This window comes from Pichia membranifaciens (genome assembly GCF_001661235.1).
Source record: "Pichia membranifaciens NRRL Y-2026 unplaced genomic scaffold PICMEscaffold_4, whole genome shotgun sequence".
NCBI lineage: Eukaryota > Fungi > Ascomycota > Pichiomycetes > Pichiales > Pichiaceae > Pichia > Pichia membranifaciens.
Genome location: NW_017566985.1, coordinates 749784 through 772583, shown reverse-complemented (window position 1 = coordinate 772583; position 22800 = coordinate 749784). Strand labels below are relative to the sequence as shown.

General features: G+C 44.0%; 13 protein-coding genes across 13 annotated transcripts; 6 read left to right on the top strand and 7 right to left on the bottom strand.

Moving 5' to 3' along the window:
• Positions 1 to 1138: 1138 nt before the first annotated feature.
• On the top strand, positions 1139 to 3616 carry PICMEDRAFT_12308 (hypothetical protein; the record flags this gene model as incomplete). Its single annotated transcript, XM_019159912.1, has 1 exon — positions 1139 to 3616. The coding sequence occupies one exon, from the start codon at positions 1139 to 1141 to the stop codon at positions 3614 to 3616; it is 2478 nt and encodes an 825-aa protein (XP_019016975.1).
• A 165-nt stretch (positions 3617 to 3781) lies between these two features.
• PICMEDRAFT_17127 (hypothetical protein) lies at positions 3782 to 4590 on the bottom strand. The gene has a single exon (XM_019161474.1). It carries the CDS (start codon positions 4557 to 4559, stop codon positions 3888 to 3890), a length of 672 nt encoding a protein of 223 aa, XP_019016974.1. The 5' UTR covers positions 4560 to 4590; the 3' UTR covers positions 3782 to 3887.
• Positions 4591 to 5537: 947 nt separating this feature from the next.
• On the bottom strand, positions 5538 to 8537 carry PICMEDRAFT_21054 (hypothetical protein; the record flags this gene model as incomplete). Its single annotated transcript, XM_019162183.1, has 4 exons — positions 5538 to 5871; positions 5971 to 6653; positions 6912 to 8129; positions 8211 to 8537. Coding segments are annotated over 4 exons (2562 nt in total), but the record flags the coding sequence as incomplete, so codon positions are not given.
• Positions 8538 to 9149: 612 nt separating this feature from the next.
• On the bottom strand, positions 9150 to 10232 carry PICMEDRAFT_12305 (hypothetical protein; the record flags this gene model as incomplete). The annotated part of the gene is made up of 1 exon (XM_019159911.1): positions 9150 to 10232. The coding sequence occupies one exon, from the start codon at positions 10230 to 10232 to the stop codon at positions 9150 to 9152; it is 1083 nt and encodes a 360-aa protein (XP_019016972.1).
• A 341-nt stretch (positions 10233 to 10573) lies between these two features.
• On the top strand, positions 10574 to 10948 carry PICMEDRAFT_34265 (hypothetical protein; the record flags this gene model as incomplete). The annotated part of the gene is made up of 1 exon (XM_019162872.1): positions 10574 to 10948. One exon carries the CDS (start codon positions 10574 to 10576, stop codon positions 10946 to 10948), a length of 375 nt encoding a protein of 124 aa, XP_019016971.1.
• Positions 10949 to 11302: 354 nt separating this feature from the next.
• Positions 11303 to 12481, bottom strand: PICMEDRAFT_146353 (hypothetical protein). The gene has a single exon (XM_019160462.1). It carries the CDS (start codon positions 12246 to 12248, stop codon positions 11487 to 11489), a length of 762 nt encoding a protein of 253 aa, XP_019016970.1. The 5' UTR covers positions 12249 to 12481; the 3' UTR covers positions 11303 to 11486.
• PICMEDRAFT_17123 (hypothetical protein) lies at positions 12374 to 14166 on the top strand. The gene has a single exon (XM_019161473.1). The coding sequence runs from the start codon at positions 12714 to 12716 to the stop codon at positions 14049 to 14051; it is 1338 nt and encodes a 445-aa protein (XP_019016969.1). The 5' UTR covers positions 12374 to 12713; the 3' UTR covers positions 14052 to 14166.
• Positions 14167 to 14384: 218 nt separating this feature from the next.
• PICMEDRAFT_34726 (hypothetical protein) lies at positions 14385 to 15731 on the top strand (the record flags this gene model as incomplete). The annotated part of the gene is made up of 1 exon (XM_019162902.1): positions 14385 to 15731. The coding sequence occupies one exon, from the start codon at positions 14385 to 14387 to the stop codon at positions 15729 to 15731; it is 1347 nt and encodes a 448-aa protein (XP_019016968.1).
• Positions 15732 to 16263: 532 nt separating this feature from the next.
• Positions 16264 to 16683, top strand: PICMEDRAFT_35309 (hypothetical protein; the record flags this gene model as incomplete). Its single annotated transcript, XM_019162933.1, has 1 exon — positions 16264 to 16683. One exon carries the CDS (start codon positions 16264 to 16266, stop codon positions 16681 to 16683), a length of 420 nt encoding a protein of 139 aa, XP_019016967.1.
• Positions 16684 to 16969: 286 nt separating this feature from the next.
• On the bottom strand, positions 16970 to 18472 carry PICMEDRAFT_73347 (hypothetical protein; the record flags this gene model as incomplete). The annotated part of the gene is made up of 1 exon (XM_019164454.1): positions 16970 to 18472. One exon carries the CDS (start codon positions 18470 to 18472, stop codon positions 16970 to 16972), a length of 1503 nt encoding a protein of 500 aa, XP_019016966.1.
• Positions 18473 to 18844: 372 nt separating this feature from the next.
• Positions 18845 to 19724, top strand: PICMEDRAFT_17119 (hypothetical protein; the record flags this gene model as incomplete). The annotated part of the gene is made up of 1 exon (XM_019161472.1): positions 18845 to 19724. A coding segment is annotated over exon 1 (524 nt), but the record flags the coding sequence as incomplete, so codon positions are not given.
• PICMEDRAFT_17118 (hypothetical protein) lies at positions 19469 to 20398 on the bottom strand. Its single transcript, XM_019161471.1, has 2 exons — positions 20067 to 20398; positions 19469 to 19974 (listed from the first exon to the last, which is right to left on the bottom strand). The coding sequence occupies exon 2, from the start codon at positions 19963 to 19965 to the stop codon at positions 19540 to 19542; it is 426 nt and encodes a 141-aa protein (XP_019016964.1). The 5' UTR covers positions 19966 to 19974; positions 20067 to 20398; the 3' UTR covers positions 19469 to 19539.
• Positions 20399 to 21495: 1097 nt separating this feature from the next.
• On the bottom strand, positions 21496 to 22782 carry PICMEDRAFT_73344 (hypothetical protein; the record flags this gene model as incomplete). The annotated part of the gene is made up of 1 exon (XM_019164453.1): positions 21496 to 22782. One exon carries the CDS (start codon positions 22780 to 22782, stop codon positions 21496 to 21498), a length of 1287 nt encoding a protein of 428 aa, XP_019016963.1.
• Between the last annotated feature and the right edge of the window lie 18 nt (positions 22783 to 22800).

The window sequence follows — 22800 nt, the reverse complement described above, 5'->3', positions numbered from 1 at the left end:
TCCTCTGGCACCGCAGTTTCCTGACGCACGTCGGCGAAACCGGGTCCGTGACCCGCGGCCGGCCTCTTGCACTAGTCACTTTGTTCGCCGTGCGTGGGCGGCGTCAATATATTCCGACTCAATTTGCGCTACACTGTCTGTTGGGAGAAAATCTCACTAAAAAATTAGTAGATAAAAATTTTGTTGCTTTTTTTGCTTTCTTTTTCTGTGTTCCCATCCTTCCCATTTTTTCCCTCGTGTTCCCTTCCTCTGCCTTTTTTTCTCATTTTCCACTTATTCTGCGCACCCTCACATTTGCCATTTCGAGCCAGCCCTTTTGTTGTTATTGCTCTGCTTCGCTCTTCCGTAATCGCATTGTCTGTAGTGTGTGCAAATTATCCGTTCCATAATCCTGTGCTTTCATCGTTCCATTCCTTCACTAGGTTTTGTTCTTTAATCCTCTGCCTCCTTCCGCCCACCCATCGTATCTTTCTTCGTGTCGTCTTCTCTCTTCCTCCTTTTCCTCCTCCCGGACCCCTATACTCGCCTGTTTCAAACGCCGGAATTACTTACGCCCCGACACTGGAATCCGTACTCCTCCTCAAATATACACACAGTTTGTCTAACACCCCTCAGCTATCGTGTTAACACTCTGTATCTATAATCGAGCATATACGTAACTTTTCACTTTTGAAAACCAACACCACAATTTTTGGCTCTAATCTCAAACATCATCTAGGAAAATCAAGTAATCAACTCTCGTCGATTTCCTCAAAGGTACATTGCATCAGCTTATCTTTTTCTTTTCGACATCTACTGCCCACATTTTTCGTTTAGCACCAGAACTGAACAGTGTTTCTGCTTAATTTCTCTTCCTTACTTCTGTCACAGAGCATAGCTTCCAACCAAGATATTAGTACAAACAAAGGCCAACGCCTGCCAATCAGCCACAAATCATTCTCCAGCGTTTTCTTACCCATCAACCGATCGAAGAATACCCGATGAAAATTTGCTAGAAAAAACACAAGCATAGAAACCCATTTAATTAATCAATTAAAAATTAAACTGAACGAACAGACAACACTTCTCAGTCATCAAGCTTATACATTGTACATCAAGTACAACTGCATATAATAATAGATATATCGTGTGGACAATAATGGAAAATAACAATACCCCATATAACAATTTTATTCCTGATATTAAACAAAATAATGATATCCACGCTAACACGATATTACTCCCTACAATGCCTGGCCCCCACCAGCAGATGATTACACAGCACTTAGCTCACCCAAACATGTACTTGATGAATGTTCCACAAGCCCATATGGACCAATACCAACAGCAGCAGCAGCATCTTCTTCAGTCACAGCATCCCCAACAGGGTCCCCCTCAACAAGGCCACCTGCAGCAGGGCCACCTGCAACAAGGTCACCCCCAACAAGGTCACCCCCAACAAGGCCATCCACAACAAGGCCACCCACAACAGCAACAGCAGCCTCTGCCTCCTATGATGCAACCTCAAATGATTCTTCCTCATCCTTATTTCCAACAACATGTACATATGATCCCACAGCAGCAATCTCAACAATCTCAACATGTTCAAGCCATCTATCCACAACAACACCTCCACCCCCAACCATTACCTCTTTCGAATTATCAAGCTTTAGAACAGCAAAGGAGTCTATCTTCAGAGCTATTGAGTAATCCACAGCCTGCGCCGCAAATACGATCAGCATCAGAACAACGACAGCTTTCACAGACTCAAAATCAAGTCCAAGTGGGACAGCAGAATCAACAGCATCCAAGTTCTCCCCACCACCAACCTGTTGAGCCATTAGATCCATCTCAGTTCAAAACTGAGAAAAACTCAAAAAGAATCTCTTCGGCCAGCTCAAAAATCAAACATCAGAAGAAAGTGTCAGCATTTGTTACTAAATTGTACTCGATGCTGCACGACCCTTCCTTATCACATCTAATTTGGTGGAGCAGGTTATATCAAAACGACACAACCACTTTTGCCCTTCTGCCTGGTACAGAGTTTGCGTCATGTTTGACAACTTATTTCAAACATGGCAATGTTGCTTCCTTTGTGAGGCAACTTCACATGTACGGATTCCACAAAGTTTGTGAAGGCAATCAGCAACATTTGCTCCAAAGTTCTTATGATCAGAATCATACCATCTGGGAATTTAGGCATGCATCAGGAAAATTTAAAAGAGGTGATCAAAACCATTTGCATCTTATTAAACGACGGGCAAACTCAAGAAGGACATCAGCAAACCCAGATGTCAATTCTGTGAATCCAGAGCCGGTTAATACCTCCGCAGTTGATATTCATGGCGAGCCTTTACAGCCTCAAAGTAGTTCATCTAAAGAGATGGATTCTGCCGAGGATAATAACAGTAACTATAATCAAACAAGGGTGGCCTATAAACCTGTTTATTTCACTGCTGTTGAAAACCATGAAAACCATGAAACATCTGAAAATTCTGCAAATAAGAAGGATAATAGGAAACAAACTTTTAGGGCTCCTGCTCCTAAACTACTCAAGGATCCATTTGATAAATCCATAGCTGATCCTTTGAATCGCGTTGTGTCTCCAACATCGAGTAGTCAAGAGTACCCTCCCGCGGCTTCATTCCAGCCGGGTTCAGCCCAACAACCGCATCACGTTCCATATCTTCCAAGAGCATATTCTCCAACAGGAAGATTGTCCCCTGTTTCTTACAGACAAAATGTTTTTTTTCAAGAATCAAGACAACGTTATCCTTCTGTTTTCATAGACCCGTGTGCACCAGCCCCTTCATCTGCAGTACCTGATAGAGCAAGATCTCCACCTTTGCCATTACCAGTAATATCATCTCAACCCCAACAAATGTCACAGGGATTCATGATCTCACCTAGAAACATGAGACCTGGAACGGAAAGCAATACCAGTTTACCACCAATCTCTTCCATTTCCAGTCAAGCATCGGTTCCTCCATCCCCTGGTCATAGTATATCTTCCGCAAAGTCCAGCCGATTTCTTTTCTCACGAAACTCATCTTCAACTTCGACTAGTGCCAGTCAGTTACGTCCATCAATCTTTGATATACATCATGCCTCATCCACCACAAATTCATCGATTTCAGCACACAATTCTATTTTTAGTGGTTCTTCTATCTCCTCTAATGGTAGTATTGGATCGAGATTTGGATCTTCGATTTCCAGCATGTTAAATGAAGAACGTCGCATTCCATCTTTTACCAATAATTCAATTTCAAGTATATCCGTACCGATCACAAGTTCTTCACTCAAGACTGTTACATCGGTCATTAATGACACGAGCTCGAGTGGGCGCTCTGAAACTCCTGAGAATTCAGCGCATACTACATCGGTTATTGTCAAAGGAGAAAGCAAGAACCACGAGAGAAACAAAGCCTCACTTGAACCTTCGAAATCGACCCCGAAGATATCTGAGCTTTTGAACAGAAACGATGCAAAGGATAATTCTGAAATCTCAGAGAAAAAAGATGTTGCTGAGGATTTGGATGGAAAAAAAAGTAAAAAAACTGACGATAATAATGATCTAAATCATGACGAAAACGTGCGTGGGAAAAGGGATGAAAAGGTCGAAGTTAAGTCGAAGTAAGTTTCTTCAATCTCAGTTCATTATCGATGTATATATGTGTATAGCCCATGTGGGAAAAGCTTAGTGCTTGTGTATTTTTATGTTGGTTTTTTAGTTGGTCTCATTTCCAGGGAACTGGATGAGCGGTCTTATAAAGAACAAAAGGATATGTTATGTAATGTTAATCTGCTAATAATAGTATAATATTTTCTAGTAAAGATTTCTAGATTGTTTTATAAATAAGATACACAGTGGATATAAATGGTGGAAAAACCTTTTCATACCTGCATTTTCAAAACGGCCTTTTATTCTTAGTTGCCTTGGCTAACATTCCTGAGCTCTTACTTTTCCTGTGTAATATCTCATCATCAATCTCTGAGTCAGATTCCGATCCTGAGCGATTCGTGTTTAATTTAGTGGTGACTTTGGCACTATGCTTCTTCAAATCATATTTATTATTCGGTCCTTCTTTTCGTATATTAGTTCTCAACTTCTCCCTTCGGTCGTCCCTTAATTTATTACTTAGTGCACGTAAAGAGTTCGAGTTATTTGTTCTTCTTTTGACATCGCCTATCTTATTTACCTTCTCACTCATTCCACCCTTGCCATTTGTTTCCCTTCTGCTGCTAGATGAATTCCTCTTCGCTGAAACAACGTCCAAAAAATCATTTATCGTTACCATAGAGGAGTTGTTATTGTTTTTAGGCTCCAAATCAGAAAAATTGATGCCCTTGCCTGAAGGGATAACTATCTGGTTAATGAACTGCTGTGTGGCATCTGATTGAGGTTTGAAATCATCAGTCTTATCTGCTGAAGTCAATTTAGTGAGTGGCGGAGTTTCCGGCTTTGATTCTCCAGCAGGTTTGGTTAACCATGATAATACAGTTTGATCAAGTTTGTTGAACTGGGCTTGTAGCTGGACTTGGAGCTGCTCTTTCTGTCGAATTTCGTTTCTCTTGGACATTTGTAGAATTAGGTTGAGTGAGTTGCAGATTTTTCTTCTGCGGTTGATTTCATTGGCGTTATTTATCATCATCTCTTGAAACAAAACGATTTTTTTTTTCAATTTTTTCTCGGCTTTCCTTGCTCATGACGATAAGGGTCAAACTGCCGCCGCATTACATGGTATTTCGAGTATATTACAACGTACATATCAGTACATAGGAGTACATAATTTTACGACTATTTTTCATTGTAGGTTGGAAATAAAAGAATTCAACTCACAAAACAGTTCAGTTTTATCTAAGTCTAAGCGATACCTCCAAACAATATCGCATAATTTACTGTTTACTTTTTCTAATTTTGTCAACCTGAAATTTGAGGTTTTTAGTAAAAGAAGGTTTTGTAAACGCTTGAGCTCTTCTGAATTAAAAACCAATGTTTGTTTCTCAGGGACAAACTCCTCCTCTTCAGGTGGAGCTTCGGTTTCTTCATTTTCAATCAGTTCCCTTGTCTCGTCTTCAATCGTTAGCTTCTCGGTGTTTTCAGTAAGCTTAACAGGCTCAACGTCCATTTCTAATTTGTCTGCTACATCACCATTCTTATCTAGAAGCTGATTTGGCTGCAGCTGCGCTTGCGCTTGAGTTTGTACTTCGGTATTACCTTTACTTGTTTGCTCTGGAGCAGAGCCGTCATCGACAGCCGTCTCAGAATCTTCAGCTCGAATTGTGTCCGGTAAAATATTCTCAGCATCTTTCAATACTTCGTTTTCCTCTTCCTGGGCTACGTCTTCAATTCCCTTCATAACACTAGTATTGTTGGAAATATTATCAAAAATTTTCATGGAATCAGTGTTCATGTCAATATTGTAGGATGGGTTGACTCCAGCGTTGGTCTCAGGTTCATTTACAGCTTCTGTTTCGAGTGACTTAAGCTCTCCATTGAGCTCATTCAAAGAAGGCCTTATTAAGTTCTGTGTGTTTGTCTCTTTCGTCCACTCCAGCTCTCTCTCCTTTTGCAATTTCATGTACTCGAGGTTTCTCTGCTTTTCACGACGACTTACTTCTTTCCACTGGATAACCAATTGTGGAAATTGGACTTCGATTTCCTCAACTCCAACAACAGCATGCGCATACATTTCATTTGCCTTCAGCATACGGTCCCTGTCGCCTGTTGCATTAGCATCTTTCAGAATTAACTCTAAGTCGTGTAAAAATTGCCTTGGCTCAGAATAATAACCATTCCATAATCTTTCTTCGATGACTTCTAGATCAATGTTGTTGTATAGCTTACCTGTTGAGATTTCTAGAATCATGTCATTTTTAAGTTGATAGTTACTCGTTCGGTCAGGTTCATCATCAAACAGGTGAGTCAAATGAGCATCGTCAACAACAGGTTTCTTAAATCTTTTATAACGAGCTTTAAAGATATCCAACAATCCTGCAAGCTTAACTTTCAAGGAGTTTTTGAGTCTCATATCCGTTTTGGCTTGTTCTTTTTTTAATTTTGCTAATGCTTTCTCGTCTGATTTGTTCGTATCATCGGTATTGGAGACTGCAATAATCTCCAAATTCTTCTTTTTCTTCTTCGGTCTTATACTAATATCATTATATTCATTTGGTGTGAGTTCAATGGATTTCCAGAATGATTGAAAAAAAATCGATTTCTCTGCTTCTTTAGGATCCCTGACATGAATAACTTCATCTTCGGAAATGTCAAACAGTTCTTCTATATCATCCATGACTTCAGAGCTAAGGTTTCCTTCAATTTCACAAAGGAACAATATCTTATCATTGTTATTAATACCTCTAGCCAAGTATTTGAGAGTGGATCTTAATGTTTCAGACATTGCATGAAGAAGTCCAATTGTATCAGGAATGAACAAGATACTCGGTTTATGTCTTTTCAATTCTGAGAACAGCTGAATGCATAAGTTTTCAACGCTAATGCTGGAGTCACTGTATAGTTTACTCAAATCAAGGATTTGGATTGTGAAACCTTCTAACTTATTTAATACTGCATTGCTCAAATATTTTAGCCCTTGCGATTTCAGCCCGCTAATACCAAGTCTTGGTCTGAATGTCCTCATAGAGTCAAATGTTTTGACGACCTGTTGTGTCTTGAAATCATTGTTCAAACTTTCATATTCGGCTTCTTCCAGAAGACTTATTTCCTTTTCCATTGGTAACAAATTATTCAACTGTTGCATGATAAACTCAAATTGCTCGCTTAATAAAGGTTTGATGAAATTAGGGAGAGGTTCAGAGACGCTACTTGTTGACCTTGAGCTGTTAGGAACCACTTTTTTCAAAGCTCTTGTGAAATCGCTTGCGTTTGTCTCAATTCTAGATATATCTATATTCAACTTGTCATTCACTTTATAGATTTCCGGATATGATCTTTGTATGCTGTTAAGAGCAGACTCGGTACAGAGTGCTCTAAGGTCTGCACCACCATATCCTTTTGTCAATACTGCGAGCTCTTTAACAAATCTATCGTCTAGTTGATGATCCCATTTCCTCATATGAATTTTTAAAATTTCTTCACGTGCCTTCAAATCTGGTAATGGGAAATAGAATTCTCTATCAAAACGACCAGGACGACGTAATGCTGGATCTATAGAATCGGGTCTGTTGGTAGCACCGATGATGATGACCTGGCCTCTGTTATCCATACCGTCCATCAAAGCCAATAGAGTAGAGACTATGGAAGCGTGAATTTGTTCTTGTTTCGAAGATCTGACAGGTGCCAAACCATCTATTTCATCGAAAAAGATGATGGATGGTTGTTGCTGCTTGGCTTCTTCAAACAAAAGCCTCAAATGACGTTCAGCTTCACCGACCCATTTGGATAAACAGTCTGCACCTTTACGCATAAAGAAAGTTATTTTCTTATTTTGGGAGGAGCATGATGCGGCAAGTGCCCTAGCCATTAACGTTTTACCTGTACCAGGTGGGCCATGAAATAACACACCTCTTGGTGGCGTGATGTGAAATTTAGAATAGACCTCAGGATATAGAAGAGGTAAGGTTATCATCTCCTTCAATTGGTTTATATAGTTATCTAGGCCCCCAACAACTGAAAAATCAATGTTGGTGTCTATTCCTAGAGGGTCTGTATCCGCCAATGTGTTTTTCTTTTTTGTAGGAATGAGAGAGGCAGGGTTGTTCAGCGTTGCAATTATATTGTTGCTTGTATCGTTCGGATCTGTTGGTTTGATCAAGTCGTTTTCATCATCTGAATCACTCGATTCAGCGTTTGCCAACGCTGCCAAATTGCTTGGAAAAGCGTTATTCCGGAAAAGTGATTGGACCTCACTACCTCCAAATGGCCCTACAGTTGGGTGTAACCTCCTAACGGTGGAAACAGAAGTAGATGCCCCTCCGTATCTTCCTATGCCACGGCTTTTCCTTGGGCTGTAGTTTGAAGGTTCGTTTTGGGTAGCGTTTTCCAGTTCCTCCAGCTGAGCCTCAGTCAAGTAGGGAGAGGGTAAGGTATAGTTGACGTCTTTCCTGTGCCTCAAGTTGCGCTTTGGGGAGTTTAATGGCGAGTCGTTCTGCAAATCTTTCAACTCGTCCTCCAGCGTGACAGGGTCCTTGAGGTTGTCTTCTAGTGTCAGGTCACCATTGGCCGGCTTGTCGAGCAGCTGTTTCCACCTGTTACGGCGGGTGCTCACACGGGAGGGCCTGCTTCTCGACGTGCGCCTCTTCGATAGGCCATATGCGTCGTCCTCATCTGCATACACATCATACCCGTCGTCTTTCACAATAAAGTTCGGCTGTCTCTTTCTTCTCCTGGACAGGTGTTCGTCGTCGTCGTCTTCTTCGTAGGAGGCTATGAAGTCGTCGTCGTTGTTGGCCGGAGCTGCCTCGTCTATGTTGAAGTCGTCGTCATCATCATCACCGTGGGCGTGTCTCCTGCGCGTTCGTCTCCGCTTATTCAACGTATCGAAATCGGGGTCTTCGTCGTCGGATTTCTTATGTTTGCCCGATGATGCGTCAATGTTGTCTCCTCCAGCTGTCTCATCGTCCTCCTCGAGCTCGCCAAGGTACAGATCCTCGTTGTAATTGACCTGCTTCCGAGAACGCGTTCGGTGGGGCCGGAAAACACCGTCCCCGTCCTCGTCAGAGTTTCCATGAGCAGCGTCGTCACTGGTACCGGTGTGGCCATTGCCATTGCCATTGCCATTGGAGACACGCTTGCTCTCTGCCTTCGCCTTTGCCTTTACCTCTGCATCTCTCAAATCCTCCTCGAATTCCTCGGAGGGCTCATCGTCCTCGAGATCGTCCGATTTAGAGTTGTCGATATTGAAGTCATCATCCTCTTCTGAATCATCGAGACGCCTTGTTCTAGCCATAGGTCTTCTGCTTGTTCTTCCTCCGCTCCTTCTACCACGGGGCATGCTGGCGGATACTGTATGCTTTGCGGATCAGATTGACCAAAAGCTGCGAAACACGGGCACAAGGGGGCAGATCCACTCGGTTCAAAAAAATCAAAATACACAGACCTATCATCGTGTCTTGAAAATAGACGTCTCAGGACGTTGTTACACAAGAGAGGAGAATGGTGCTTCACGCACCCGCGAAAAGGAAAAGGGCACGGACAGCTGGGGCGGCTACAGAAGCAGCGCCGCGTCGTCGTCGTCGTCGTCGGAGAAGTCGTCATCGGAAAAGGCAGGGGTATTGGAAGTGACGAGGGTCTGTGTCTGTGTCTGTGGTTGCTGGGAAGACTCGGGGCGGGCCAGGTACTGGCTGAACTGCCCTGGGACCGGGACGCTGTCTGCGTTGGGCTCATCGTTGTCGTCTTCGTCGTCGCTAAGAAGGCCCTCGAGCCCGGTCTCGGCGGCCGTCAACGCGTCGAAAGCGTCCATCTCGCCGGCAGTCATGCCTGCTTCTCCATTCCTGGCTGCTGCGTCGAGCATGGCGAGCTCGCTGTGGTCCTCGTCTTCCTCGTCTGAAGGAATTGGCTGGGAGGACGTGCGGAGGAAGGTGGAGAACATCGGGGTCTGTTTGATCTGCGAGATGGCGGCGTCGTCTTCCAGCCTGCTGTAGCTGTCGGGGCCATTCTGTGAAGGAGAAGGTTCCTTTGCCTGGCCTCCGAAAAGCTCCGGCCACTGCTCCTCGTCCTCGTGTTCTGCGGGCACTTCTTCCTGGTGTGGCAGCAGGTCGGCTCTGCTGGTGCTGGTGTCGGCAGCTGCGTCGATTGCCGTCCGCTTCTCCATCTTGGCCCGCATCTCCTCTCTCACCTGGTCCCGCACCCACGCCTTGGTGTATGTGTCGTCGACGCCTCGGGCGAGGTTTCCAATAAACCGGTCGAACTTCAAGTGCGGGCTGAGTGTGTGACCGAAAGCTTGGTAGATTGCTAGTATTCGCTGGAGGTTCTTGTAGTGATGGTCGTCGCCGTAGCGGGCGGAGCCCGAGTGGAGCAGGGTGCTCCTGCTGCTGTGGATGGAGGAGAGCACGTCGGATTTCGGTCTCTTGGCGAACTTGAACCGACGGAACGTGTCGAGCAGCTTGGGTATTCCCTTCCCAGAAAGGAGGATGTCAGAGGTAAGTTTGTCGCCCCTTTTCTTTGGCCGGGATGCCTGTGCTGCCGCAGAGGGCTGCACGATGCCAGACGTGGTTGGGTCGAGGCCCAAATCGGCGTCTAGGTCGAGGCCTAGAATCGCATCGTTCGAGAGCCGGTCGGTGGCAGACATGGCAGGCAGTCCGCAGTATCGAGGAAATTTGTAAGCTGGGTGGTGGTTCCGGGGTACTCGTCGTTGAAAGCTGGGAAGAAACACGAAACAAAACGAATGTAGTCAAAAGTAGGTTCCCGCCTATTCATGTCCGAATCGAGACACGAGTGTTTCGCGTCGGCTGCCAAATGCAGAACAGGGGCCGACGGGGGTGCTGCTACATGTTACAGCTGGCCTTTTCCGCCTCCGTCACTGCTCTCCCGGCCGCTTCTCTTTCTCCGGATCTAGCAGCCCATCCTGAAGCCAGTACGACCAGAGAAATGAAGTTTGGTGCTATATTCGCAGGATTGCTCGCCACGGCCATGCTCGCCACGGCCGCCGGGAAGGACGCCGGGAAGGACCAGCTGCAGATCATTGTCAAGAAGGAAGTCAGCTGCATGTACCGTTCGCAGCCAGGCGACACGGTGTCCGTTCACTACACGGGCAAGTTGGAGGACGGCACGGTGTTTGATTCGTCGCTCACAAGACATAAGCCGATCCAGTTCAAGTTGGGTGTCGGTCAGGTCATCAAGGGCTGGGACGAGGGGTTGATGGAGATGTGTGTCGGGGAGAAGAGAAAGCTCGTGATACCCTCCGAGATGGCGTACGGGAAGCGGGGCGCCGGTGGTGTCATTCCGCCAGACGCCACGTTGATATTCGACACCGAGCTCATGGACATTGCCAAGGACGAGTTGTAGGCTGTGACCTTGTGGGGCCACATGTCACGTGACCGTACCAGAGCCTGAGCCAGCCGGATTATTCCTTTTTCTGCCGGGGCGACCAGCCTGCAGCTACGGTTACTAGAGGTACTCGTTTTATCATGATTATTATGATTATTATTATAATTATTAAAGAACAAAAGTAGCATAAATACAAAGCCGAGTGTGTAGATGTGGATGTATATGACAATTATGCTTAACTTGGACACTATTAAAACACACTGGGAAGCTTGAGTAAGGGAAACAAAGTTGGTTTTTCAATAACAGGGGATAAAAGTAGCAATAAAAGAAACAGGAATATAATGAAAAATCACATAGATGGAAACTATAGTATAGTATAGTAAGATAATAAGCGGGCGAGGTGAGAGCCGAGCAATCAGTCGTGGAAGCAACACATTAAGTGTTTTTTCTTTATTCCGTGATTCTCAGTCTCAGTCAGCGAGGCGACTGGACTTAGAATAGGGCGACAGCGGCAGCTGCAACAGCGCCAAGAGCGGCAGAGCCGTAGGCGTTACCGTTAGCACCGGCGGTGGAGACCGAGGTAGACTCGGTGGAGCTGTTGGAAGCGGCCTGGACAGCGGAAACTGCAGCCAAGGTGAAGAAGACTCTGGAGAATTGCATTTTTGGAATGTGGTGTGTAGAAGATGTGTATGTAACGAAGGTACTTATCTAGTGAGCGGAGGGAAGCAAAGAAAACTAAAATAAGGTTAAACCAAGGCACGAGAGAAGAAGAAGAAGGATGAAGAAGGGGGAAAGAAGAAGAGAGGAAGGGAAGCGTAGGTAGGGTAGGGCAGGATAGGATAGGATCGAGTAGGACAGGCAGGGCAGGGCAGTGAAGGATTTTCAGGCAGAGGCAGAGAAAGGCCGGCCAAGGGCAAACCCGGCCGACAGAAAAGCGTCCCCGTGCCTGGTAGCTGTGCAGCTTTTCGTGTTGCATGCGCCACTGGTGACCATGGCGGCGAGGCCCGGCAGAGAAGCGGGCGTGAGCGGTTTGCCCGCAGCGGTGCTGCGATAAGGCCTGGGGCTCGCACCGTCCGTGCGTGGGCTCTTCTTCTGCGCCTGCGTCGCCCGCTGTCTTGGTTGCTGTCTTGGTCTGTCTTGGCCGCCGTCCTGGCCCTTCGTCTACATGGCCCGAATGCTGTCTGGCCCAACCAGGAAAGGTAATGGCGGGCATCTTGTGACTGCTGCTGCTGCTGCTCCGGCGCGATAAGCGGAACAATACATTTGCTAGACGAGCTAGGCGAGCGGGCACCCACAGCGCAACGGGGACGCGGGCCATGTGGCGCGGGCTATCTGCTCATGGAAAGCCCGCAGCCGACGTGCAGGGCCAGGGTCTCGGCCCTGCCGGCATGGCCGGATACGGAAGGCGGATTCCCCGTCTGAGCCGTGGGCGCGGCTCAGAATGCGCGAGCCGACGATCACGCGCTGTGGCGCAGCAGCGTGTTTTTGCGGCCGTGACCACGGCAGGCGCCGTGGCGTTGGAGTCTAGGCATAAAATCCGGGGCGGCAGCAGAGAGATGCTTACGTAACGGGTTTGCCTCCTCCCCATGGGGGAGCGACGCGTCGCTGGAACGACGACGGATGACTCAATCCTCCCGAGGGGTCGACCTATCATGAATTTTTCAGATCAGCATCACCAACTGGCTCCATCTGCACGTTCACGTTCTGTTCAAGCTAGCACTGCTGGCCCTGCAGACACCGCCAGCTACCCCGCCGCCTACCTTCCACCCACCCACCTACCACCATGGCTGAGGAAATCGCAAGAAACGCTCATTTGGCGTCCACCGTACTGAAGACGCTCTCGGACAAACAGCGGTCCGACGCCCTACACAGCATCAGAGATGCTCTGCTGCACTCCAAGGACAGCATCCTCGCCGCCAACAGAAAAGACATGCAGAACGCCGTAGACAACAACCTCTCTTCGTCTCTCATCAAGCGGCTCGACCTCTCCACCAACGGCAAGTTCGACGCCATGTGCGACGGCATCATCGATGTGGCCAAGTTGGAAGACCCTTTAAACAAGGTGACCCTTGCCACACAGCTCGACGACGGCCTAGACCTCTACAGGCTCACTTGCCCTGTTGGCGTCCTGCTCATCATATTTGAGAGTCGGCCTGAGGTCATCGCCAATATCTCCGCCTTGGCCATCAAGTCCGGCAACGCTGCAATTCTCAAGGGAGGCAAGGAGTCCCTCAACACCTTCCAGGCAATGTCCAGCGTCATCAACGACGTCCTGCAGAACAAAACAGACGTTCCGGACAACAGCATCCAGCTCATCAGCACCAGAGGAGAGGTCGCAGACCTTCTCAAACAGGACTCCTACATCGACTTGGTCATCCCAAGAGGTTCCAATGCCCTCGTGAAAAACATCAAGGAAAACACAAAGATCCCAGTTTTGGGCCATGCCGACGGCATCTGCTCCATCTACCTCGACAAAGACTTGGACGTGTCAAAGGCATGCAAGATCGTCGTCGATTCCAAAACAAATTACCCTGCAGGCTGTAACGCCGTCGAAACCTTGCTTATCGATAAACATCTCGACAAATCCTTGGAAACACAGATCTTGAAAAGCCTGCTTGACGCGAAGGTCACCCTCCATATTTCCCCAGATCTCCTTTCACAGATTGATGAGTCCTTGCTAAAGGAATACGTTGATCAGATTACCCCGGCTTCTGAAGATGACTTCCGCAAGGAGTTCCTCTCGTTCGACATAGCAGTCAAAGCCGTCGAAAACGTACAAGACGCTGTCCTCCATATCAATGCTCACTCTTCCAAACACACGGACGCCATCATAACAGAAAACGACAAGACTGCAGACGTTTTTTTGAAGGGAATAGATTCCTCTGGCGTCTACTGGAACTGCTCCACAAGGTTTGCAGACGGTTTCAGATACGGTTTCGGTACAGAGGTCGGCATCTCCACAAACAAAATACACAGCCGTGGTCCCGTCGGTCTCGAAGGCTTGGTCTGCTACTACTACCAGATGAGGGGTTCCGGACAGGTCGTCGGTGACTACCTCGGAGGAGGTGGCACCCGTGTCTTCAAGCACAAGTCCTTGGATCCTAGTAGTGTAATACTTTAATCTTCCAACATATCTTTCCCTCTTTGCCAGGGACAGACACCTTAATAATACTTTTTGTAATAATTTGGCGCGAGCTCAGCAATAATTAATAATAATACCAGATTTTGGGGCAGGAAGTAAGTTGCACGCTCCCACACTGGCCTGACACACAACAATAAATCAGTGGAAGCTGATATCATTATTATTCAAGGTAACGGATACGATTGAGCAAGTAGATTCTCCCAGTCTCTAGCACAAGAAGCATTAGATACTACCTGCTGCTTCAATCACCCTGAAGAACAGACCAGGTCTCAATCAAACACACACGCAAATACACATCTACGTACGCCAACCATGGACGAAGAGTACGATGTCATTGTTCTAGGAACAGGTCTAACAGAATGTATCCTCTCAGGAATACTTTCGATTGAGGGAAAAAAGGTTTTGCACATTGACCGTCAAGACTATTACGGCGGTGAAAGTGCGTCATTAAACTTGACACAATTGTACAAGAAATTCAAGCCAAAGAAGGAATATGAAGACCAGTTCGGCAAAGACAGAGACTGGTGTGTGGACTTGATTCCTAAATTTTTGATGTCGAATGGAGAGTTGACAAACATATTGGTCCATACCGACGTTACAAGATATATGGAGTTCAAGCAGATCTCAGGCTCCTTTGTCTACAGAAGTGGCAAAATCGCAAAAGTTCCCTCCACTCAAATGGAGGCAATCTCCTCTCCGTTAATGGGGTTCTTCGAGAAGAGAAGAATGAAAAACTTTTTGGAATTTATCGCCAACTACAAAGAAGATGAGCCTTCCACTCATCATGGTTTTAACTTGGATAAAAACACGATGGACGAAATCTACTACAAATACGGCTTGGAGAGAGGTACTAAAGATTTTATTGGTCACGCAATGGCCCTACATCCCAACGATGACTACTTGTCTCAGCCAGCAAGAGACACATATGACAGAATTATGTTATACGTTACCTCAGTGGCAAGATACGGGAAGTCGCCATATATCTATCCATTATACGGTCTTGGTGAATTGCCCCAAGGTTTTGCTAGACTCTCCGCTATTTATGGTGGTACCTTCATGTTGGATACTCCCATAGACGAAGTCATAACCGACGATGACGGAAAATTCAAAGGAGTTAAGACCAAAGAGGGTACAGCCAAAGCCCCAATTGTCATCTCCGACCCAACCTATTTCCCCGAAAAGGTCAGATCCACTGGTCAAAAAATTATAAGAGCAATGTGCATCTTGGACCATCCAATCCCAAATACAAACGATGCCGACTCTGCCCAGATCATCATTCCTCAGAACCAAGTCAACCGGAAGAACGATATATACATAGCTGTCTTGTCTAGTGCCCATAATGTCTGTTCTAAAGGTCATTACTTAGCAATTATCTCTACAATCATTGAAACCGATAAGCCACACTTGGAATTAGAAGCTGCTTTCAAAATTATTGGCCAAACAAAAGATGTTTTGATGGGTATTGCAGAAGTCTATGAGCCATTGGAAGACGGTAAGAAAGATAATTTTTTCATTTCGAAATCATATGATCCATCATCTCATTTTGAGACCACAACAGATGATGTCAAGGATATTTATAAACGGATCACAGGACATGATTTGGTTTTGAAACAAAGAAAGACTGCTGATGAGGAAGCAGAACTTGCTGGTCTAGATTGAAGAGCTGAGCCCGACACTCCCCTTTTTTTTTTCAAGCTATTTATTTTGGATTTTCTATTCCACATATCTATATATATCTGGTCCAGCTCGAGTAATTAACTATTTTTATATTAGGCCTACGTGTAATGCTGCAATTTATGAAATATTCGAATATTTCATAAAATGATGTGCATTCAAAAATTTCAATTACGTATTGTTACAATATCCTTGAATAGTTTTCAAACCAGCTTTCATTGTGGCCATGCTTAAGTGCTGTAGTTCGAATTAACTAACTATGTGAACTTATATGTTGAAATTGGGAGTTTTGTCTCTGTTGAAAGTCATGAATCATATTGCTGCATAACAACGTTCTATCTTGTCGTGAAGAAGCATGTACGCAAGCAATCACACTTGTTGCGTACGTAAGCGAGTTTTGATTCACCCGCAGCATGTTGTATGATAACTTTAAATCAACTCATTGACTACTACTACAGTTACTGGCCAAACAAATCTCTGACCTTGATCAGACCACAACGGCAAACCTCACTACACAATGTCCCAGTCTATCTGTAAAATACCATCTACCACCAAACAGCAATTGCGTAAGTTTCGTCTAACCCCTATAAAACAATCGACAACTACCATTCCGACACAACTATACAAGATCGACAAAGAGCAGGAACTACAGCTAGATGAAAGCTTAGATCTCGAAAATTTTGATGATTTAGCCGAAGAGCTTCCTGATAACTCACCTTGCTACATTCTAATGAATTACGGTTACACCAAACCAGATGGTCGTTTCGTTAGTCCTTTAGTGGGGATATATTGGAGACCAGATACGGCCAGAGGTGAGGCCAAGATGTTATATGCTGGTGCTGTTGAACTATTTAAAAAAGAGGTTGGATGCAACATGTGGTTGGAATGTTCAGACGAAGATGAGATTCCCGATTTAAAGGCAGAGATTGAAAAATAGGTCTGAATTTCATCAACCTCTTTGGAGTGTCTGTTCAAGAAGAAAACTAATTTTGGTTTGCAGCTTTGCAAGCCTTTTAAATTATATTCATTAAAACACGATAATTGGAACTGTATACAAATTATTGATAAAGTAAAGCAAGAACCTAGAAAAAAGTAAAGAAGGAAAATTGCACAAATAGTGGATGATAGGAAAGCAAGTAAAAGCGAAAAGTAGAAGAAAAAATAAAGTAGGTGATCGTAGAAGATGGCCAATGGATTGAAAAGAGAAAGAAAAAAGAAAAAGCTCATGCATCGTTAACGTGTAGACGTGCACGACGATTTTTGTCATATATCGTGAGGACGTTGTAGTAATATAGTTGCAGTTGTGAAACTCCAATGACATAAAAATAAAATCTCTTAATGCCCCGGGTCATCTTTTTCGTTTGTTTCCAAGCGTCATAATCTAAATTAGCTAAATCAGTAGGATAAAAAGGACGAGGGTGGTGCTCAACGATACGTTTTATTTGAGGATTCAATTCATTGAGATCAGGAATCGGTGGTGTTTTGAAAGAGTCCGTATCATTTTTTTGGAAAAATCTCGAGGTGATCTGATCAGAATATAGAATTGCATTGAGTTGCGAGTTGGGATGGATATCTAGCTCTATATTGTTATCGAGAGATTCATTCTCTTCATCATAGTTTGCATCCTCCAAAGAGTAATTGTTATTTCTAACGTAAAGTAACGCAGTAAGTAATATTTGAGCCTTTAGCCTTGTTAGAATCAGGATAAGGAAAAATGAATAACAATTATCGGGGTCAATGTTAAAAAGTTCGTCTATTCCTGCTTCGCCTGGTTCTCCTGTCGGAAGGTTTATGATATCATTCAAATTGAAGGTAAATCTATTCTGGCGAACACTACTAACTTCATTGGCATTATCATCAACGGTTTCAACATTGGCGTCTTCAGCAGACGCTTCAGAAGAATTCTGAATCTCAATGTACAAGTCTCGCTTGCAAGTTGGGCAGCATGCTCTTCTAGTAGTTAACCAAGGGTCAATGCAAATCTGATGGAAGACGTGACCACACATTAATCCTCTGACACTATCATCGTCTTCCAAGGAGTCAAGACAGATAGCACAAATTCCAGAGGTAAAATGCTTTTCAGCGCTTTCAGCAGGCTCTTGGTCTTGTTGGCTAGGGATAGTCGCAGCAGCAATTGTGTAATCCAGTTTATCTGGTAGCATATCAGTTATATCTTGCTCTTCCATTACCATGTTCACTGTGCTCATTTCAATTCTCGCTTTGGTAGCAGAAGGCTCGCTAGTAAGTTCTGAAGTCATCTCAACATTATTTTTATTGGCATTCCTAGAAACATCTTCAACCGATTCAAAGTGCTCTCTGTATCCTAATTTGCCAATATTGTTATTTTGAGCCTCTTCCTTGCCACCGTTCAGCCATGCAGTATAAGATTTTAGAGGAAAAAATTCTGCAAGTTGGGAATTAGTCAAAGTTTCAATTTTTTGTGCCCGTGTAGTTCGCATGTGTATCATTTGGTTACCAAATATGTAGTAACTAGTTCCCTGGTAAAAGACATAGGGCTGGAAGAGCCTTGCTGACATATCCGTTTCAAGCATGTAAGTGTGTCGGGTGGTAGTTCTGAAAATAGGGTCGTAAACTCCAAACATTGATCTGAATGAGTGCTTGTAGCTGAAAAATGCCAGGCCTATCAGAATGAGAATAGCAACCGATATGATGACCGAGAAGATTGCAGTCGTGGCGGTATTCCCGAATGCCGACATCTCACTCATGGTGCCGGTTTTCTTAGGTCACTTTTTTTAAGTTATACGAGACCAGCTTTTGCGTAAAAGTAAGAATAGTAGCTGTAGTTGGCTTAAATATACCGTATTTGATTCAAAAATGATTCCGAGCGAAGGTAAACTAAGCCATTAAACAACAAGTGGAATGTCAGCCTAACCCAAGATAAGCTTTTTCTTCTCTACGGCAAGATTAGTACAGGAGTTTTTGACTCCTGATAGTTCTCTTTGCCGCGCTACATGGTCCACTTTAGGCAAGTGACCCGAGACGAGGGATTGGTGCATGTTTCTGAAAATTGTGAAGAACAAAGTATTACCAGAATATAGACAAAAAAGAGGTGAAGCCTGTGAATTACTGCTGTGCTTGTAAACCAAATCTTCACATGAAAACATGCCACCGAAAAAGAACAACGCAGACTTATTACTGTTGAAACTAAAGAGACAGGCATCAACTTACCTTGTGGAGTGCAATGTCAATGACACACTTGGAGAACTGAAACAAAAGTTGACCAAGATGATAAATTCCACCAATGGAATCAAAGTAAATGATGAGCCTATCAGCCTTGATGTGCGAGACTCAATAATTATGCAAGCAGACACGAAGCGTGTTCCTATGCCCAAGATTGGACTAAATGATAGTGACTCAGATGCAGACGCCAAAGGAGACGAGGATATTGATATTGATGATGGCAAATCGACTGCCACAGAAAAGAATGATGCTTCTAATGTTCGGGTATCAGTTGACGCTATCAAGATCGGAAATTTTGAGAATAGTAACGATATATACGCTTCTAAAATAACGGAGCAAAGCGAACCGGATGAGACGAAGCTTAAAGGACTGGGCTTGCAAGATTTTGTAGCTTTAGCTTTCAAGTTGGAAGGGGAAGAGTTCCGCATTTACAAACCACAGTATGATTAAACGACTTATAGGATGTTTTTATATTTTTAACGTTTAGCAGATTTTTGAAGAAAAAGATTAGAAAAAGTATCAAGCAGTAGAGAAAAAAATTGGTTTATTAGCTATTTAAAAAAGTTGATATAAATGACATAAAAAACCAGGTTTAGTTAACTAAAGCAGAGGCAGTAGCAGATTCGTATTTCCAGGTTGGTGGTAAAACAGAAACGGTTCTGTAGTATCTAGCCAATCTGTGGATTCTTGATTCGATTAAAATTAATCTGAACTTAGAGTCCTTATCCTTTCTGTTTCTTTCCAAGTGCTTTCTAACAGCGACAGCCTTCTTGATCAAGAAGTACAAATCTTCTGGGAGTTCTGGGGCCAAACCGTTGGACTTCAAGATTCTCATGATCTTGTTACCGGTAACAATCTTAGCTTGGTTGACACCGTGAGCATCTCTTAAGAGAACACCAATTTGAGATGGGGTCATACCCTTTCTGGCGTACTTGATGATTTGGTCAACAACTTCGTCAGAGGATGCCTTGAACCAAGATGGAAGGGCTCTGGAGTATGGAAGGGATGAAGAGGACATACCCTTACCCTATAACAAAAAAAAAAGAAAAAAAAAAGTTAAATTAGAGTTAGTATATGGAAAAAATTTCAACATACAGTTACCATTAACTTAATACTAACAAACTGGTTCCGTTCAGCGTAGTGAATTCATACGACTATTCAAGATCTCTCAGCTGGCTGTGCGTCGGTGCTCAAAAAAAGGATGGCTAAATCCAATTCGATCACCACTTCAAATCTAATTTTCGACCAACATCACTTGTGTCAAACAAAGAAGATCTAAAATCGCAGCAGAGCCCAACCTCTAGACAGTGTAGAACCTACCAAATCGGACCATGCCTCTTCCGTATTAAACTATTCGTGCCCATTTTGAATCTTTATCAAAACACACATACGCTGCTGTGCATTCTACCCATTGTGTATTGATATTAGTGAAGTATATATGTCTTTAGCCTAGGCCTGGTTTTTGAAGAAGCTTCAAAGAAGCAGAAGGAGAATGAGAAGAGTAGTGCAAACAACCATTCAACTTCACCAAAAAAATTTCACTACTCAAAGAGTGGGTTAACGGAATGTGGAATTCAGCGACAGAAGAAGGAGGAAAATTCGCGAGTGTACTTTTTAAATCACGTGCGTGCAGAGAGGGCTTTGAACCCTCGCATAGTTCTCATCTATCAGGGTTTGTCAGAGTAACATGAAAGTGAACATATATCATAAGTTAAAGAACTGGAGGCGACATAACAGCTGATAACCAAAGAATTTATGTGATTCTGTAAAAGAAAGTAACCCTGTAAGGAGGTTGCACAAAAGTTCAATATTTTTTTGGCTGAATTCTTAAGGGTAAATCGGCTGTACACCGCTTTAGATCTTATTTGTTGGAATATATTAATGAAGATTACAGAAGTTTTCAGATATTGCTATATTTATATATTACTTTCCTTTGCTTAAGTCATTAAGCTTTAATGTTTAAATATGCTTATAAATCATGAAGATTTAAACTAGCTTTTTCTCAAGGGTAGCTTGCTAAAGTACCAAAAAATGATCAAAGAGATCTAGGAACGAGATTTAATTGGCACGGGAAATTAATTTGAATTCGTGTTCAGCTTTTTTCTTTTCTTGCTAAAAATTATCTTCACTGGTTGTAACTTGATCTGTTCTGTGTGTATCGAGTAGCTATGGTACTTTTTGCACATTCACATGTGAGTTGAGATTCAACTTTTTGGGTTTGATTTTTCAAAAAATTTGTAATTTGTAGCAAAAATGACACATGAAATAGATAAACCTTGAATAAACTTGTAGAAAAGCAAACATTAAATAAATATATGAACAAATAACCGATCCCAACAAAATAATAAAAAAATACATGTGGTAAAGAAGCTCTAAAAATGAATATAAACATGAAAACAGTAGTTGGTAACAAAAAGAAATGGAACTGAAAGTAAAAAGTGAAATTGAAAGTGAAAGTGAATGTTGAAGTTAAAGTTAAAATTGAATTGATGAATATGGAAGATGGAAGAAAACCAAAATGAAATCAAAGTAAAGTAAAATAACTTAATTATTTCTTTGGGACGGTCCAGCCACTTTCATCATTTAGTGATAACTCAGCTGTACTTTTGGCAATTTCATCGGTTTGGTCTTTCGAGCCTGAGTTCGTGTCCTTCTCCTTTTCTTCTTTGTCTTCGTTCTCGTCTACGTTGTCTTCATCTTCGTCTTGTAAAACACTGAACATAGATTTCTTAGGGCCATCAATAGTGCTCTCCTTCTTTTCCGTCTTTGGTTGGGGCTTGGCTTGAGCCTTTTCCTTGTTAAGCATAGAGCCCTTGGCTTCCCAGTCCAGGTTGTCTGGCTTAGGCTTTTGGTATGTTCTTCTAGGTTCTGTGTTGAGCAATGATCCTCTAGCTGCACCCCAGTTGAAAGAGTCATCCTTTGGTTCTGCATGTCTTTCTCTTGGTGCGCTTCTGAAGTGTCTTTCTTGAACTTCAGGTTGAGTTTGGGAGCCCCTGGCAGCACCCCAGTTGAAGTTGTCTTCTCTTGGTGGGCCAGTTCTCTCTCTTGGAGGACCTCTGAAAGATCTTTCTTGGACCTCTGGCTGGGTCTGGGAGCCTCTAGCGGAGCCCCAGTTGAAGTCTTCGTCTCTTGGCAAAGGTCTTCTTTCTCTTGGAGGACCTCTGAAAGATCTGTCGTCGTCCCTGACAGGTGGCTCTCTGCCACCTCTTGCGCCATCCCAGTTGATTTCAACTTCTTCTCTTCTTGGTTCTCTTTGGAATGAGTCTCTTTGGTATGGTTCTCTTTGGGACCTGCCGCCTCTGGCACCAGACCAGTCGATATCGGCCTCATCTTCGAAATGGCCAGGTCTGGAGCCTCTTGCTGAACCCCATTCTTGGTTGGATCTTCTTTCTCTCTTGGATGGCTTGGCAACAGACACGTAAACCGCTCTGTTGTGAATCGGCTGGTCGTTCAATGCCAAGGCGGCAACCAGCAATTCTCTGGTCACAAAAGTGATGAAGGCAAATGGCTTCAAGCTTCCGTCCAAGTCCTTTGGACAATAGAAGTCCTCGATGGCCTTTTCAGGCTCAGCCAATTTCAAGCCTTCAACAAAGAAGTTTCTCAAGTCGTCCTCGGTGGTTCCGTCTGGGAAAGACGCAATTCTCGCAGTGTATGGTGGCTGTTCTGGAATTACAGGCTCGCTCGATGGCAGCTCAAAACCAATGTCGATAGTGGACGATGGGTTCTGTATCATGGAAGGATCGAACTCATCCGCCCAGGAGTCTGTTGCTGAGCCAAATGTGTCGTCAGCCAAAAAGGATGACAAATCCATCTTCACGTTCTTCTTTGGAGGCATTTTGATGACTGTTGCAAT

Excerpts from the sequence above, each read along its gene's own strand:
- PICMEDRAFT_17127 (XM_019161474.1), bottom strand. The coding sequence starts at position 4,559 with ATGTCCAAGAGAAACGAAATTCGACAGAAAGAGCAGCTCCAAGTCCAG.
- PICMEDRAFT_17118 (XM_019161471.1), bottom strand. The coding sequence starts at position 19,965 with ATGTCCTCTTCATCCCTTCCATACTCCAGAGCCCTTCCATCTTGGTTC.
- PICMEDRAFT_17123 (XM_019161473.1), top strand. The coding sequence starts at position 12,714 with ATGGCTGAGGAAATCGCAAGAAACGCTCATTTGGCGTCCACCGTACTG.
- PICMEDRAFT_146353 (XM_019160462.1), bottom strand. The coding sequence starts at position 12,248 with ATGGCCCGCGTCCCCGTTGCGCTGTGGGTGCCCGCTCGCCTAGCTCGT.